The sequence below is a fragment of the Ixodes scapularis genome, unplaced genomic scaffold (assembly GCF_016920785.2).
Source record: "Ixodes scapularis isolate PalLabHiFi unplaced genomic scaffold, ASM1692078v2 PGA_scaffold9__187_contigs__length_104089568, whole genome shotgun sequence".
NCBI lineage: Eukaryota > Metazoa > Arthropoda > Arachnida > Ixodida > Ixodidae > Ixodes > Ixodes scapularis.
Window position 1 is genome coordinate 41572281 of NW_024609884.1, and position 17355 is coordinate 41589635.

General features: G+C 47.0%; 1 protein-coding gene across 2 annotated transcripts in view; it reads left to right on the forward strand.

The window, feature by feature from the left end:
- LOC8025827 (T-cell leukemia homeobox protein 3) overlaps positions 1-10703 on the forward strand; it is a 100462-nt gene extending 89759 nt beyond the window's left edge. For both annotated transcript variants that reach the window (XM_040209125.3, XM_040209124.2), the window contains one exon: positions 9207-10703. In XM_040209125.3, coding sequence (XP_040065059.1) covers positions 9207-9471 — 265 coding nt within the window. In that variant the 3' untranslated portion in view covers positions 9472-10703. The remainder of the gene's footprint in view (positions 1-9206) is intronic.
- The last annotated feature ends 6652 nt before the right edge of the window (positions 10704-17355 follow it).

The window sequence follows — 17355 nt, forward strand, 5'->3', positions numbered from 1 at the left end:
ATGAAGTGGTGCCTGGCATTTGACTTGAGTTAAGCTTGCTGGAGGTCAATTCCCTTGCACCATTTAATTTTATTTCGCTAATTATACGGAAGACAGACGTCAGACTTCAATTGACGGGTTTGTCCCTTATCTCATATTTTTAATACGTTATACGGAAATGTCTGTATAACAAATGGTTTCGCAAAGTTAATATTGTAAAATACTGCTAATGAATGCTTGAGCAGGGCTGATAGTGTAAAACGTTTTGTACCCTGCCTATGATGTATCATTAAAATATCTTTCGAACACTCCATTTCTTTAAAGAAACCGATGGAGACAATATCGCTTGTTTTTTGCATATATGCAGTACAGCTGCCATGATAGGTATGATGGGCTCTGAAATATTGAAAGCTTTGGTATACCTTCGAGCCTTCAACATGGATGTTCGCTTACAGCCAATTTTAATGGAGCGATGAGGGTAGCACCATGACTGAGGAGTAAAGAGAGGAGAGAGAAAGTCGAAAAATCAAAATAGAATCTGGATTCACTCAATATGCATCCTATTTTTCAGAATTCTAAATATAGATATACAAAGCCTCATTATAATGCACACCGGAAATATGAATAATGCTTTATTACTCCAGTATCACAACGGAACCATTTGCGTCGAAAGAGTTAATTATGGTCCCTCGAATCTAATATACTTATTTGAGCGGATGGGGCAAAAGACGGGGAGATAAGTGCAATGAAGTGGGTAAAAAAAGCGAACAAAATTTATTGGAGCACCGTACCGAGTCTGTTCTTGAAATAACAATAATCACCAGCTAGTAAGCCACGGCTTCGCCGAACCTTCCCAACGAACGTGACATTTCTAGTTGCAGTAAATGCCCTAAGCAGCCACGGACGTCCGTCGATTAGGCTGCATATTGCAGCATATCCTTCCACCAAAATGGAAAGCTGAGCGGCTGAGCCCGTTCGGCGCGTCGGGGTCGCTCTCTTCGGCCGCCCTGCCTCAGGGTGTTGGCCCGGTGCGTCCCCCCAGCATCTCCGGCGCCTCGAACGTCCCAAGGCGCCGTAGTGCCGGCGGCTAGCTACTTTCTCCTGTCCTAACCGGGGAGTCCTCATAGAGTATGGTGTTACACTTGGAAGCAATCAGTCAATCCATCACTGGAGTCAGCCACCACCCCCGAAGAAAAGCTGCACTCGAAACCGGCAAAGTACCGCGGGCCTCTTTCTGACGTCGGCTATAAAGGTTAGAGCGTCAAGTGCCCATTAGAGCTGTCGTTTACCCGAAATTATTTCGACAATGTGACCAGGCCGGCCCTTGTTTTGTTTTTGTCCGGAGGTCGACCAGGGCGGCGGCGGCGTCGGCCGGAGTACAGACAATCACACAAGTTTCCCGGACCGAGGACTGACATGCGATCATTATCTCTCCCCCGTTCGCCGTCCCCCCACCCCGCGCCTCCTCGTAAACTGCCCCTCGTCAGGATACGCAATCAAAGAGTATATGGCGTGTAAAACCTAGGAGCCAAATTACGGCTCTGTCTTTGGGAGTCTCTTCTTCCCTCGGACCCACTTTCCTCCTCGGTCGGCCCGCTGCAACTTCTATGCAAGCTCAGCAACTGTTGCATAAATTCATGGCCGAGGCCGCACTCCCCTCGCCGACCGGGGACGCTTCGGGCGAAACATGGCGCCACGGCGGCGGTCCCAGATCGCAATGGCGATGGCGACGTGCCGTGAGCCAACCGGCGGCCGCCTTTCGACGAGAAGATCCCCCCTCGCACTCCCCCTGGACGTCTCTAGCCGGAGGTGAAAGCACGATTGAAACGCGCACCGGCCGCCCGAGAACACTGGTCCCGGCGCGCTGCCAAAATGGCCCCGCTCTCCTCGGCACGCACGGGTGCGCATCCTACGCTCTGCGCTGGAAGCCGCGCACCGAGTCAACCAGTGGGGCCGCTGCCTGTCCGAAGAAAGTTGAGCGGGTTATCGCGACGACGTTGTTTGTAAACAAGCGCGTGTTCGGCCATGGGACGTGTAGTGCGCCTGCGCAGAAAGCAGTTTTCGAAGAGGGACGCATCTGAGCATGCTCAGTTCCTCACAGCCAGCGCCGACGCGGGCGTAACGTCAGAAACATGAGTGCACACATGGAGAGACCATCGGACAGCGGTCTTAAGAGCACAATGTTGTAGACCTCGTCCTCGCGTATCGTGTGCGAAAGACTGCATCGTCCTCTGATTTTGTGCTCAAGAGATACTCGGTAGGCGCACTAACTATTTGAACTTCGATACCGTTTGCTCGTCAATATGGCGACTGTGTTAACCTCGAATTTAATCGCGCGTTCACCATCAGTCGAGCTTTAACGTTTCTGTTGAAAATCGTGCAGTGTTTGCGCAGTACCATTTATTCGGCTATCGTGTTCAATATTCTGTACGCTCTCCTCTCGAAGTCGTAAAGCTACCTGCGGACAAATGCGAAGTGATAGATAAGAAAGATGCCCCTTGAGGAACGGCGCTGCGTCGGTTTCATTGCTTGAGCGACCTATAATCTCTCTTGCGGATCTCTGCTCGATGCTTTTAGCTGTGAATACCCCGAGGCGCCGCGGGACGCTCTGCACTCGCATCTTAACCCTTCTTTTCCGCATTCCGCAAGATGAGACATTGCATCGCCGAAGAGATCATGTTCTCCGGAAGGCAGCGTCTAGGAGTCATGCCAGAGATAGGGCGCGAGTGGCATAGTTTCGGAGCACAGTGTTTACCATTTTTGTTTCCGTGATGATCCTATGGAATGCGTGTCTTTTCATCACGTGCAGAAATTTGAGACCAATGGCGCCGCGTCCCATGAATCACGTTGTCTTTTAGCATCTTATTAGGAGGAGGTGCATAGTATTATTACACTTTAGAGTTTCGGATAATTGCCAAATATTTTTAAGATTAAATTATATAAAGCTTCATAGTTTGTTGGTAAAAGCAAAATTGCTTTAATATATTCGGTATGAAAAAAAAAATATCCCAATAAAATACTTATAACGTGCATTCAACGCTTAGATGAAGCCATCACGCAAGTCTATATCAGTTGGATACTGCCTCTTTATGTTCTCACAAAGAAAAGTGTTTATTGCAGAGGGTGTTACGTTGTGCATTTAAGTATTTTTTATGCTCAGCCAACTTCGTGCGACGTTGAATATTTAGGCAGCAGGCATTTAATAAGGATAGATATAGTGTTACGAATAATCTGATATTAATTTATTTATGTCATTCATATGTTTTTTAGCCAAAAAACAGCAGCCGTCATTTTCATTCAGTTTCCCACCGTGGCCAGGCGCAGTTCCAAAATATATATATTTTTTAAAAGGTTGGCTTAAAATATACTGAAAACACACTCGGAGTAATAAATACACGAGCAGTGGTGCGGGCGTTATTAAATGTCAATACCCCGGTCACTCGTTGTATATTTAGGAACTAGAGTGAGGCGAGCACTTGGAAGTTAAAACACGCACATAGCTTTTCTTCTAGACACAAATAGATATATACAGCGAAAAAAAAAAAAACACACATCTAGAAACCAGAGTTCCCGAGCAGTGCAGACAGCGACACAAGCAGTCTGCAAATGAGCGCTGTACTCGACCGATAAAAAGTCACCGACAAACGCAAGCCATGTACGACTGACGGAGCGCACGGTTTCGCCGTTTCCTCGAGCCGTGACCATTACGGAGAAGAAACAGTGTGACCGACAGAGGGTCATACGCATTCAAGGAGGAGAACGCGCGCTCTTCGTCGGGCTCCGTTACGTCTATAAGTGCCGGCTGTTGCGGTTCACGCGACGAAATGTTCACCCTTTCGCGAAACCCGCCAACAACCGGTCTTCGGAACGAACTCTTGCGTAAACCACAGCCGTGCACGCAAGTGTCGTAGAGTATAGTACTTCGCTACGCGTAGCATGTGCGTATTCACGTCGCGGCGCGAGGGGAAGGAGGGAGATGGCCGCAGATCGGCCCGTCCGTTCGTCTGCTCACATCGTGGACAGGTTCGAGATGCAGCGCTCTCTGCCCTCGCATTATGCGTCCGCCCAAGAGAAACAATTCTTTCGCGGCGACAAGTCTCCCCGGCGAAATCGGTCGCTGGAATCTGCCGGCCCAGAGTTAGACCCGTCAGAATTTCCGCAGTGTTTCATTCAAGCGTTCCCGGAATAGTTGGGCCTGGGATTCGCGCGTGCCCGCGGTGAGAGCGAGCGCGCGCCTGAACCGAAAGCGAATTGTTCCGATGGCCGCCGATAAAAGGAGCATGTGCCCGGAGAGCGCGGGCGCGTCCGCTTCCCGGGGCCTTATCGACGGCAGGAGCAGGCCGCGGCGCCAACTCCCTGCCTCTGACGCTACGATGACACCGTCGTAAAGAACCGACGAAAAAGTACCCGGATTTCGACTCCGCGCTGCTCCTCGGGAAGGCCGTCGCTGCACCGCACTGGCGCCCTTGGACCGCCGTTCGAGAACGGTTGATGGAATCTCGCGATTTAAGAGCCTACCGCTTGACTCCGCGCAGCGCGGCGGGCCGCACCGTCGACGTTCGGACCGGCACTGTGCCCGCGGTGCTCGCTTTCTTTTGCTGAGCTTCTTGGTTGGGCGTTATCGGCGAGTGTCTTATGGGCACACCCCGAGTGGAAACTGGTGTCTTGCCTCTCTCTCTCTCGGAAGAGTACCGTAGCGATGACAGTTGTTTTGTTTGACTCAATTTTCGCCCACCAAGATCGCTCGAAGCGCATGGAAGCGCTGTTCTCATTGAAGCTCATTTGAAGTTGGAGGAGTGCTCTGAACTATATTTATCTCGGCGTAGAGTTCAGGCGAGATCGTCCTTCTCTGTCCTTCGAGCGTTTGTGTTCTGCTTGCAGACATCGTTAGCGTGACCAATGTTCCCTCCAGGGTCAAAATGGTCATGGGCCCTTGACCGTTTCGTAAGATGGGAGCTGTTAAAAACCGGCCCTGGTGAATGTTAGGCAAAATGGGATAGAGTATTTAGTTCGCACATAAAACAAATACCCCCGTAAGTCTTCTTTTGTTACTTTCTGCGAAGTAAATCGTACACAGTGTCATATTAGCCCGCTTTCCTTATAGGGTGTATTCACTGGCGGTCATAGCTGTGCTCGCTGCTGCTTTCGAAGCACCGGGGAAGTGAGAGAAAGAGAGAAGAAAACGGCTTTTGTACGAATTTTGGGTGAAAGTTAATCTTTTATAATCTTCTACAGGGAGAATAGCGACGTCTGGGGAAGCCTGGGACATACAAGGGAAGTCCCGGGGTGAAGCGAGTTTCTCCTTCTTTCCTTTTCTTGTGATTGCACGAGAGCTGACGGGAAACTTCTCCCGAGGATGCGCTGTGAGCAGTTACCTCCAATATGGCGTCCAGTGAATACCACCTATATGTTACCCATTTCAGGCAGCACCCCGTTGTAAATACTGAAAGCACCTGAACTAAAAGCAGTTCAAGATTCAAGATACAACAGGAACATAGATGAAGTAGTTTAATTGTTTTGTCATCGATATTTTGCCACCTGAATATCTATATTATTAATAGTTTATGAAACCCCACGTATAATTATCCTCTCCGAGAAAAGAAAAGAAATGGACGAACTTTGGCAGCGATAATTAACAACTGAATAAATTGTGGCAGTTAATGGCGAGCGAGTCGGGATAATTAAATATAAAAAGTAATCCATTACACTTACAATTACTAACGCTCAACCTGTGTCTATTTTTTTTTAATTGACTACCATTCAGACTTCGAAATTAATCTAAAACGTAATTTGATGTTAGTGTTCCTTTTTCGACTACTCCGTTCCGCATCAGATGGTTTCTATTTGCCATTTTATTTTAGGTCTACACACGAATGACTTCGGTGCATGCGACCCAAAACGCTTCAGACGCCAAATTTTGGTCATTCCCAATTGTTACTTCGTGAGAGGACGTTTCTCAAAATGAGCAAATATACTGGGGATTTAAGTTTTAATCGCTAACTCTGATCATCAAATGTTAGAAAGTGTGATCCAAACAATCAGAAATACAAAAAAAAAAAAAAGAAAAGAAACGCATTTAGGTAATTTTAATACGAGCAAGGTTTAAGCACGTTACTCAGAGTAGAAACATGCGAATAACGAAATAACTACAAAGTGTAGCATAGCAGAAGTCACGGCTACGGTACAAGTCTCCATTTCCAACACGTGAACAATACATTTTTGTTTTCATTCACCAGGGTCCCTTTTTTAGTTGTAGTTTTATATTTTCGGCAGCCACGCCCTGCCACTCCAAACTTGCAAATAGAAAAAAAAAAAAAAAAAATAGAACAAAAAGCTAGTATAGCAATGTTTGCTGCAAAAAAAAAAAAAATATTCCAAAAACTAAAGTACGTCACAAAAGGAAGTTTTCTCGTGCCTAACACAAACACACACACACACACACACACACACACGCGCGCGCGCGCGCGCGCGCGCACGCACGCACGCACGCACACAGACACGCACACACACACACACACACATAAAAAAAAGACATTGCTTATCCCGGGGGCATCTTCGGTACAGAATTGCCCTGTTGTGTTAAGCCGGAGTAAGCTTTTCATAAGGTTGTTTGACGGCCGTTGCTCCACGCTAAACTACAATACAAGAAACCTACTAGAAAGCACCATTCATTTCTCGAGAAATAACGGGACAGCCGATCACACCAGTCTCGGGGCCGACATTTCCACGTTTTATTCGTATAGAGAAGGGATATGCCATTTTCGATTGTTTTTATTTTTTAAAACGAACGGATAGGCCTCGATAACAACGTGATAGGAATGCTTCCTCGTCCACGCACGCTCATACACCTGTACAAAGGAACCTCTTTGATCAAAGGCTGCCTCTTTATGTCTTTCCCGGCATTCCAGGGCTAAGTGTGCGCGCGAGGTCTCCGCACCGCAACAAGGCGCGTTTCAATTTCGCTCCACGCAAGCGGCACTTACAGAGGACAGAGCGCATCCGTGTGTGTGTGTGTGTGGGGACCGCTTGGCAAAGCGTCTTTTTCCGTTCCCTAATGACCACTCTGAGGGGGCTTCCTTTCTGTTCTGCAGAAAGCCTAATGCGCAGGTACAGGTGGCTCTATGAGTCGCCGCAAAAGCGCGCTGTCGGTGGCGTCGTCTCGAGGCGTGCGTTGAGAGCGCAGCCTGACAGGCGAGACAAGAGCTGGGGCGAGAGCGGGCGAGAGCCGCCGGCGCCGCCGCCGGGGAACCGGTCGGCCGCTCGGCATCAATCAAACTTTAAACTGCCTCGGAAAGCGCAGCAAAAACAACGCTCAGCCCGCAATCGCCGATAGGTGTCCGACACGTCACGGCTGTGTATACGAGCGCCCACGTGGGAGGGCGCTCGCGGGCGCGCCAAATAAAGCGCGCCAACCGTTTAGTTTCCTGGACACTGACGAGGGTCGTAGGAACTGCACCAAACGTAAAGCGAAAGAAAAACAAAAAAAGCAAGAGGAACGTGTTGGGATTTTCGAAAGGAAACGTAAAGGAGGCCATACTGTGTCCAGAGAAACCTGAGGGTGATGGAAGACCGGGAGAAAAGGGACGGGGATGGTTAGAAGTTAGAACTCTGAAAGGCTAATAACGCGGGCCGAGAGCGGAAAAAAAAAGAAAAGAAAAAAGAGGGCAGATGGGAAGGATGACAGATATGAGTGTTTTAATTCCAACGTTTATACGTACTGTCAGTCGACAAACTCGCAAAGGCGTTTGCTTGCAGGAGCTGTGCAGCTTTAGGGAGATGCTCACGCCCCCGCCTCCCCCAGCGCGACACAAAATTAACTCTTGAGGTGGACATGTGGTCAGCTCAGCCGATCCTGCGCTGTTACTACGGGTTTTTCATAGATCGTGCTCAAGAGCTGTGCGTCACTAACGGCAGCTCATGCCGTCACTTTGAGCACAGAGGGAGCACGCGCACGGACGACCCGGAATCCGTAGCATACGATGTACGAAGAGTTCATAATAGGGACTTTTAGCAAACCGTTAATTGCCGTGTTCCGCGTACCGGACTACCGGAGCCTTTGAAGCATGTACTTTTAAGCACGCGCCCGGGTGGTACCGTGACCACGGAGTGCGTGCTTCAAAACATGTTTCAGAGGCTCGGGTAGTGCGGTACGCGGAACACGCTAACGGTTTGCTAAAAGTCCCCAATGTCTGCTTGTTAAAGTCGGAGTGTGGTCGGAGCGGTCGTCTGCGCGACAATTTGCGACACTTCGCGAACGCGAAGGCAGAGCTCTTTCTAATGTTTTTAGTAGAGGACAGTATCGAACATTGAATTTTAACGACATAAGCATATTCTACCATTATAATACATTTAGATAAAGCACGCCAATTGTGAGACAAAAAAAAAATAAAGAAGAAAAATATCGGTGATCAAGTGTTTATTAGGCGTTGCATAACCTACACGTGTTTGTTTTTACATTCTTAACTGTTAAGACTTATGAAAGTAGCGCTATTTACTATCGCCTTGACCATGCTTAACTTGGCTGCTTTGTGTGCACTGACTGAAAGGTTATTTTATTTTTATCTTTAATACCGCGTATACTGACGACCAACATCACGTACGATGGAGACAAATATCTCAAACGAAATCGACGGCAAATTTACGAAATGATTCGTTTCTTTTTCTTTTCCAATGTTACACACTCGCACTCACCTTTTAATGGAAAACAATAATTTACATTGTTCGGTTCTTGTGCATAAAAAAATAGGTAGACGAAGGTTTATTCTAGTCGATACGTTTTCGTTATTCACGATACCGTTTTGAAATTAGGTGCCAGGAAGACTTCTGAACAGGAACTAATTAAGCGAATTGCTCCAATATGGAGACAAAAACGAATTCCCTACTGTTGCTTCCAGTGCACTCACCCAACGCCATCTAGATCAGCCGAGGCCTCCTTACCGTCATCACAATCAGATCGACCGAGGCCTAAGGTTGGGCACGAGTGCTGCATCAGTGTTCGGTTGGACTCGTGTTCAATCAGCGCGTCAAAGGTCGGACTCGGGATCCGAATGGGATGACGTTTCATGAAGGGGAGGAGGCGATGCGGAGGTTTTGATTATTCTAGGTGGTGTCGACTCATCTTAGTTCTTAATACCTTTCCTCCAATCGGAGGATGCATTAGAAAAAGAGTTGCTGCGTCTCCGATGGGTCCTCAAATGCACCCCCCCGTTGCCTTTCTCGTTTCGCAGGAGACAGACGGCCGAAGAGCGCGAAGCCGAACGCCACGCCGCCAACAGACTCATGATGTCACTCCAGGCTGAGGTGGTGAGCAAGTCCATCTACGAGGGCGCCAGGGACTCGCTCTGCATGAGCAACGCCTCGCTCCACGCGCTCCAGTCGCTCCAGCCGTGGGCATCGGAAGTGGCAGCTAACGCCCTCCACGCCGGCGCGGGCGACCGAAGCTCGGCGGCAGCGTACCTGGGCAACCCCTCGCTCACTTCGCCACTCTGCTGAGTCTCCGCACTGCCGACGGACCACCGCGCTATGATCTCGGACAACGGGCATTAAGCCACCCAGCCATCGCGGCCACCGGCGTCTCCCACTGGCGAGGGGCTCTGTTCCCGGCCTTAAGGACGAGGCGGGCGGGGACCACATGCAATAACGACGCCGTGGACCAGCGGCTGGGTGTGTGTTGTTGTGTGCCGATCTTGGGACTCGGGCTGTGGGTGCGAGCGTTCGACGGGACGCTAAAGAAAACCGACCGGTGTTTTCTTTTTTTCTTTTGCGTCGAAAGAGCGCAGCCCTCGTCCTGCTTTTGCAAGAAACTCGATCCCGATTTGGGTGACATCGTTCCTACACTAGTGCGAATAGAAGGCAAGACGAAACAGAAGGAAGTTAGTCTTTCGCGGCATGCTGAGAAGCAGCCCGCGGGAGTTCCTAGAGATGCGTTTTTCATACTGCCCTGGTATGTGCACGTTTAACCATAGTGAGATTTCGTCAACAGCAAGTGGCCGAGAGACCGCGTTAAGTGGGACGAGGACTGCACGGTCCGTAGAAAGAAGACAAAAGACAAACCGAGTGCTGACAAAAAAAAGAAAAAAAAGAAGATGACTCTGAAAGCATCCTTTTTCAAACCAAATACGCGTACGAAAAATCGCACTAACTACCCGAACCGGGGCACACACACACAAAATGAACGGCGTGGCAAAAGTGACAATCACGGACAGTCCAATCCGGGAAATTGCAGACTTCCCATCGAAGCGTTGGGCCCGCATTCCACGAGCCATGGTCACCACGCGACAAAAGTGCCATGACAGCGACGCGAGCCTCTAGCAAGAACTGTGTACTAGTCCTCCACGCACATTTGCGGGCCGGAGCACGGAACGAACGCTGCGGCCGCTTCTCCACTGACCAGTGTCTTCCGCGTCGTGTAACTCTTCTTTCTTTCTGTTTCCTTGTTTTGTTTGTGTGTGTGTGTGTTGGGGGGGGGGGGGGGGCATGTCTCTGGCACACTCAACATATGTATAGGTACCATCCTGTTTCTTTACCATTATTAGCATCCTCTCCCTGCTCCATTCCTTTTTTATTTTTTTTTCTCGTTTCTTTTGAGAAACATGAGCGTGGGATGTAGGTGCTCGTGGCTTTTTGCACAGATAATTAGTTGGCGTTCTTCGTGTTAGTAGACCGGTGTTCGTAGACACTCGTGTCCGACGTCACCGCTACGTCGGAGCCAAAGAAAAAAAAAAAAGAAAGGTTAACCTGGCTGCGAACTGAAACCCCCGAGTGTTCCTGCTCGGTCCGCCAGGAAGCCTTTCGCGTGCTCGGTTCGCACGAAGTGAGGCAACAGAGCCAACCTGGTCGGCGTTCGCCATGGTAATTTTTTTGTTGTTGTAAAGTGAGAGAGAACGCGAGTGAAACTCACCACCAGAAGATAACTCGGTGTTTCGTCTTGCATTCAGCACCTGCACTCTGCAGACTGCCACGAGTATCTCATCCCTGGACGATCCCCTAGGCGGGAGGACTGTCGTAATCAACTAAATAAAAGAAAGAACCTGCTGTAGTATACAAATAAACTGTTGAATGATTCGCGTTTATAGCCTGTTATGTACATTTCGCGCGCCTCAGCACCTACAAGGTTTCTGTCGGATGGGGCAGAGAAAAACAAAGGTAGATTAAAATAAATTTGATTGCGAATGTGTCACCAGCTTTTCGTATTTATCTGGGGAGACATAAGTTTAGTCAATAAGCTGGGACATTAAGGCGAACAAAATTTTACCGCTAGTGCTTTTCGTTCTGTCTCTTTGACTGTATTTTACTGTAAAAAAAAAAAGATTTTTTTTTTATAAATACGGGATAAGAAATTACTATTGGTTCCTCGTTACCTTAATTTAATTGAAAATATTTGCTTTAAAAAAGCGCCACAAAACAAATCACTCAACGCATAAGTATTGAAAATTAATTTAAGGAAAATGCAGCTTCTAAGTTGAACGCAAGTTACAAATATTCAACATGTAAGAAAGCAAAGGCTGAACATTCTGCTGTAAAATATTTGTAATATTTGCATTAAATAAATTCGTATTCATTCTGTAAACACCATAGACGTTTTGTTTTCATTCTTATTTTGTTCTACTCATGATGCAGCAGCTCGCATGCATGAGCACGTGCATCGTGCAGTAGAGATAATTCGGCTTGCCGTAAGCAAAGTTCGAAAGTCCGACGAAACGCAAGGACGGCAGTGGCATCGTCAGACACTTCAAAGCACAGGATCTGGTTAATTAACTGAGCGACCTCTTTGTTTTGTATATATGTATGGTCAAATAACTTACTGATAGCATATTACCAATATTTTGCCGCACAAAATAAGCTTAGCCGAAATTCTTTCGCTAAGGGGTCACAATGAAGGTCCAATACTTACGGACTGCTAAGAGTTCATCTATTTCTTGTCCCATCGTCAGACATGCACCTTTTATCGTACAGTTCGCCGGGAAAGCAAACCAGCTAAATAGAGTGATTAGTTAAGGTGGCCATGCAACGTGTTCGTAAGTATATAAGGTTACATGGGATTGCACATCAGCTGATGTTTAGGAATGCACAGGGAACCACAACAAAATATTTTTTCTACATGCTCGAGTTATTTTTGGAGAATATATAACGCGCTTACAATACGAAATACCTTTTCCTCGCCAGAGCGCTCTTAGCGGTGTGATACCTCGAAATACATTATGGGAATCAATCTGCCACTGAACGCTGCTGTTTCGGTAGTTTCATGGTCCAGTCAGTCATGCCCCATATCCTTCGCTGTCTCCAACCCTGCTGTCTTGAGAGTCCCCAAGAAAGAGTTCATCCGAAAGGTAAGTGTTTCCTCACGACTGCTGGCGCGTTTACACTTGCGTAGTCGGGGGCGGATCCGCCCAGGCGGAAAGTGGATTTTGGAGCAGCGGGTGGGCAAAATCCACTCGTCGCAGGCAGGAAATCAGGACATGGGCCCCGAGCTGATTCAGATTTTCCACCAGCGACGAGTCGATTTCGCCCTTCCGGCTCCGAAATCCACTCTCCGCTTGTGTGGTTCCGGCCGCGAATCCTCAAGTGTAAAAACGTCATTATGGTCGTCCACGATATTAGCCGCTTTCACAACCCTATAAAGGGCGCACTAGTTTCTACCAAGATGACTGTCATCTGGATGATCGTCGTAGAACAGAAGTACGAGGTTCGGTCTGTGACGCGTTAGTACTATAGTACTTCTAATTTCGTGAAATCTGAGTAATACAAGAATCTTACGTAATGCTTCCACGTCACGGAAGGTGTAAGCTAGCACGTTAATTTTAAAGCCACTCATCCAGAAGCTAGGGATCGCGATTCTCACACTGCGGTTGCGCCGTCGTTGAAAGTTGCGAATACTGCCGGCAGCCCATGCAGCCATAAGACAGCCTCGCGAAAACTTGCTAAGGATGCACTGTACTTGGTTTCACTATGTCACAATACAGTCAAAAGGCTAGAAGATATGAAAACATTGTGACACACACTAAGAACAAAAAGCAAAGACATGGTACAATAATTTCGCAGGATTCGTTTAGTCGAGGATGGCACACGTACACAAAGACAACGAACGTCATGATGCTGCATTTTAGGCGTTGCTTGATTGACCAGATTGGACAGTAGCGTCTGCTGCGATCGGCCTTAGGTGAGACAAGGTATAGGACTTTCGTACTTCTCCTCTTTAGGACTACATGCATTACGAATGCACCATTTATTTCTTCGTTTAATAGAAAAGAAAAGAGGGAAAAAAAAAGAGACATCGCTGCCGCTGTAGCGGTGCCGGTTACTATTTTCAACTTTAGCATAGTTAGTGTTGAATCAATTGAGAGTTTACAGTTGTCACCTAACACCAGGCACTGTACAGAACACCCTGGAATATACTCCAAAGTATAAAAGCACACTATTTACATTAGGATTTGTTATGCTATTTGGCATATATGAATTGGTACATTCAAACGCGAGTACGTTGAGTCTATACTGTACAATGTACAATAAAGGGGTCATAATACACGTTAGATTACACACAGTTTTCACATTAAAAACTAATTTTAGCACGATATTATACAGCCAAGGTATACCAGTGCAGTATATAAAAACCTGCCCGCATTTGTTTTTTCGTTTAAACACAACGTAATCTTATGAGCATAATCTTATAAGTTTCCAACCTCTACCCGTTTCGATTTGGATGAGCATAGTACCGGCGTGCTGTCGTGTATCACTACTGCGTGGTACACTTTAAAGACCCCAGGATAGCGGTTGCACTGTACTGGCTAAATTGCAAATCTACAGCTGAGAGACAAGTCGCCCGTCGAGACAGACTAAGTTGAGGCTGTATAAACATACCCTCATCCCAATTTATTTTTTAACCTAATGAGCACTACATGTGCAAGAATACATAACGTTCTTTTAGAACGTCAACGCCACCAACCAAGTTTTACTCAATAGGAAACAGTAGTCTCACCTGCTCCCGGACGTTGACGACGCCTAATATAGGGACGACGATACAGAATGGAGAAGAAAAGCTAGATGAGCAGTATGGCGGTGGTATAATTGGATCTTTTCCACGTATGCAACCAGTTTCACAGTTTCCCTCGAGTGTACTTAAACGGACCTACCGATGGTCATGGATCAGATTTTGCATTTGTTATGCCATCTTTAGACACACCTCGCTCCTTTCTAGTATTATCACATCGATCATATCTCCATGGCAGCTAAGCTCGATACTATACCGTCAGCATTACAATTTATTCGGCAGGCGAGCACGATAAGGAAACATGTTTTTTTGTTTTTTTTTCAGTGGCTTTCATGTGTCTCTGGCATGCATACAATCCATGAACTGTAAAAGCAACAACGGCGTAAGCTACAGCATTGCACTTCAGCGGGTTCCAGGGCACTCTGGCCTTTCGGGCAATAAAGCAGCAGATTGCCTCGCCAAGAAGGCACACCTGGACGGGAAATACCATCAAAGTGTTTCTCTTTCCCGTGGAGACACTCGCGAGATATTAAGCACTGTGGTATATACAATGTGTAATTCTACGTGGTTTGACGAATACTATGAACGACCCATTCTTTACGAAGTCGACCCTCATATATAATATTCTGCGTGCCCATTTGTCTCACACGCAGCGTAGAAACACTGTACAGCACAGGCTTCGTCTCAACGTCGCTTGCTTCTTACACCGACTTCGTCGTGCAGATTCTCTAAACTGTGCATGTGGAAATTCGAGCCTGGATCAGGCTCTAATGGCCACATGAGCCCGGGTTGTCCCGGTGCTCCGGTCGTTGATCTCCTTTTGGTTGCTCTGGTCGCAACCGACTCAAATGTACGGCCCAGCCATCGGTCGAAGATGAAACTCATCTCTTACTGTAGAATGCTCGAGATTCGAAAAAGTGCCTGTAAAGAGCTCAATTCATGGCTCATGGCACTTGACGACCGCCCTTTTGTATCTAGAGTCGCTAGAGAAGCTGCTATTTCGCCTACCCAACTTCTACAAAAGGGGGCCCTGTTTGCCTTACGTAGTTTTATCTCGGAAACTAGAATAGTGGGCGGTTACTGAGCGCAACAGCCCTTCACGATGAACAGCACAGGCACGGCACAAAAGTACAAATATCACTCCTTGATAAATTAATATTATATAACAATAATAATAATAATATAATTTATTTGCTCCATGAAAAAGACAACACATCGCGCGGGCCCGCAAAAGCACAGGGGTGCTTGTACGTGGGACGCGACAACCAGCAGAAGAATTATAAAAAATAATTACACTTTCACTAAAAAACAAAAAAAATACAACGTGCAAAGCCCGTAGAGCAATTTCAAACTCAAAATTACAGTACCACTCTCTCAGCCATTTTTCACCTCTCGCAGTGACTGCAACTGTAAGAGGTTATTCGGCACAATGTTAAAATAATATGGGACACAGAATGATCGTACTGTTTTTCAATGATTTTTGTACATTTGCTGTAGAAAGAATCGATCGTTTCGCCCCAAACACCTTTTTTTCTCCAGACGTTGCTTATAAGTACTATTATAGTAAGGTTTTACTAACACTATATATAAACTAAATTCTTAGCTCTTCCCGGTTTGTTCCATACGCTATATTTCTGCTTATTACGCAGAATATTATCTAATTGATTTTTTTTATATAATTAGAGCAAGAACCAAAAACCGTACAACCGTACCGTAAGACTGAATCCCCCAAAGCTCGGAAAACCCTAATTGTCAAGGACTTATTCGTTATACACTTAGTAAGCGATATAAAAAGACAGGTAAAACTCGTCGGCGTTACGCCAAATAGTCTATAGGAGTGCCCCAGGAAAGATGTCGATAAAAAAAAAAGAAAAAAAAAGACTTAGATATTTTATTGACAACGCATGCGCCAGGGGAGTGCATTTACAATCTGGACAATCGGACCGATGTAAAAGCGAAGGAGCGGTAAGTTTCAAAGTTTGGCGAGGATTGCGGAAGCACATTAACGTAGTTTTCACAACGTTAACGAGTATATGATCGCTTTCAAATCATTCTATTAGGTGGTATACATCTGTTGGAAGTGACAACACCGTTTCGATTGCGTCATTTCCAGCCAATACCACAGCCGCATCGTACAGAAAATCCACAATTTCGATGTTTACAAATCTACGGGCCACCACACGCGCGTTCGTCCCTTTGGAAAGCGATAAAATCAGACGCGATACGTACAAACTCTGAAAAACGCCACCGGCCAAAAGCCTTTTATTGGAAGGGTCTCATAACAGATTAGGATCGCGCACCGCACATGAGGAGGAATGGAAACGGATGAGATGCCAAGGGTTGCTGTCGTCGCCGCCACTAATTCTTTCCTTCTCTCGCGGTTGACGCGTGCTCCGTGTTAATGAGGAACGGCGACTTCAGACCACCAGGGTAGGGCGGAGTGGCTCAATGCCGCGCTCTCGAGTGAGTCTGGACGGTACAAGGAGCCGGCCCATTTGCTGCGCTCCACTGTCCCGCTGCTTCGTCTCTCGACGCTGTATGCGAAGCGCAAGTTCGTCTGCTCCTTTTGCAAAGGTTGTGGTGACGTCCGAACGCCGAGCTCTCGTTGGCTCTGAACGAAGAATAGTGGGCAGCTTGCTAGCTCAAGGCAGCTTGCTTGGAGGTCTATCCGCTATCCTTCGATCAGTGCCTATCAGAGCTCGACGTTCCCACGTCCCCACAACCCGTGCAAAAGAAGCAGACGAACTTGCGCTAGGGAACAGAAGAATGAAAGGATATCCTTCCTTGATCGCCTTTTGGACATCCGCTTCGCACACCAAGTCCGACTGCAGCCCACGTATACGACCCGATGGAGACGATCGAGGAGCGCGATCAAGGTGCATCGTCACGGCGCTTGTTGTCTTTCTGCGTTGGCTGTTATAAACCAATCACGCACAAAAACGCAACAGCAACAACGCAGGATCCCGCCGCATTTATTGTGCGTCGCTGGTCGAGCCGGGGAAAGGAAACGCACAAACGGAGTATGCAAAGGTTGTCCCGTGTGAACATCGCCCGCGGACTATATATACAAAAGTTTTGCACGTACACGAAAGTTTTTTTTTTTTTTTTTTTTTTTTATAATTTTTTTTGAGGCATTGCCAACGCATGACGAAGTTTTATATTATTTTTCAGAACGTCTCAGACATTATGTTTTTTTGTTTGTTTATTTGTTTTTTCTTCTAGCAAGAAGTTTTTCTTTACACTGTTGTGGTGGAAACAGACACGGAACCATTTTCGACCATCGCTGCGTCAACGCGTTTTGGAAGAACGAGACAAAAGTGAGTTAATTAAAAAGTAAAGAAACCCGCGTGCAAACTATATTAAAGTAATTTCTTCGCATCTCCTTTCAT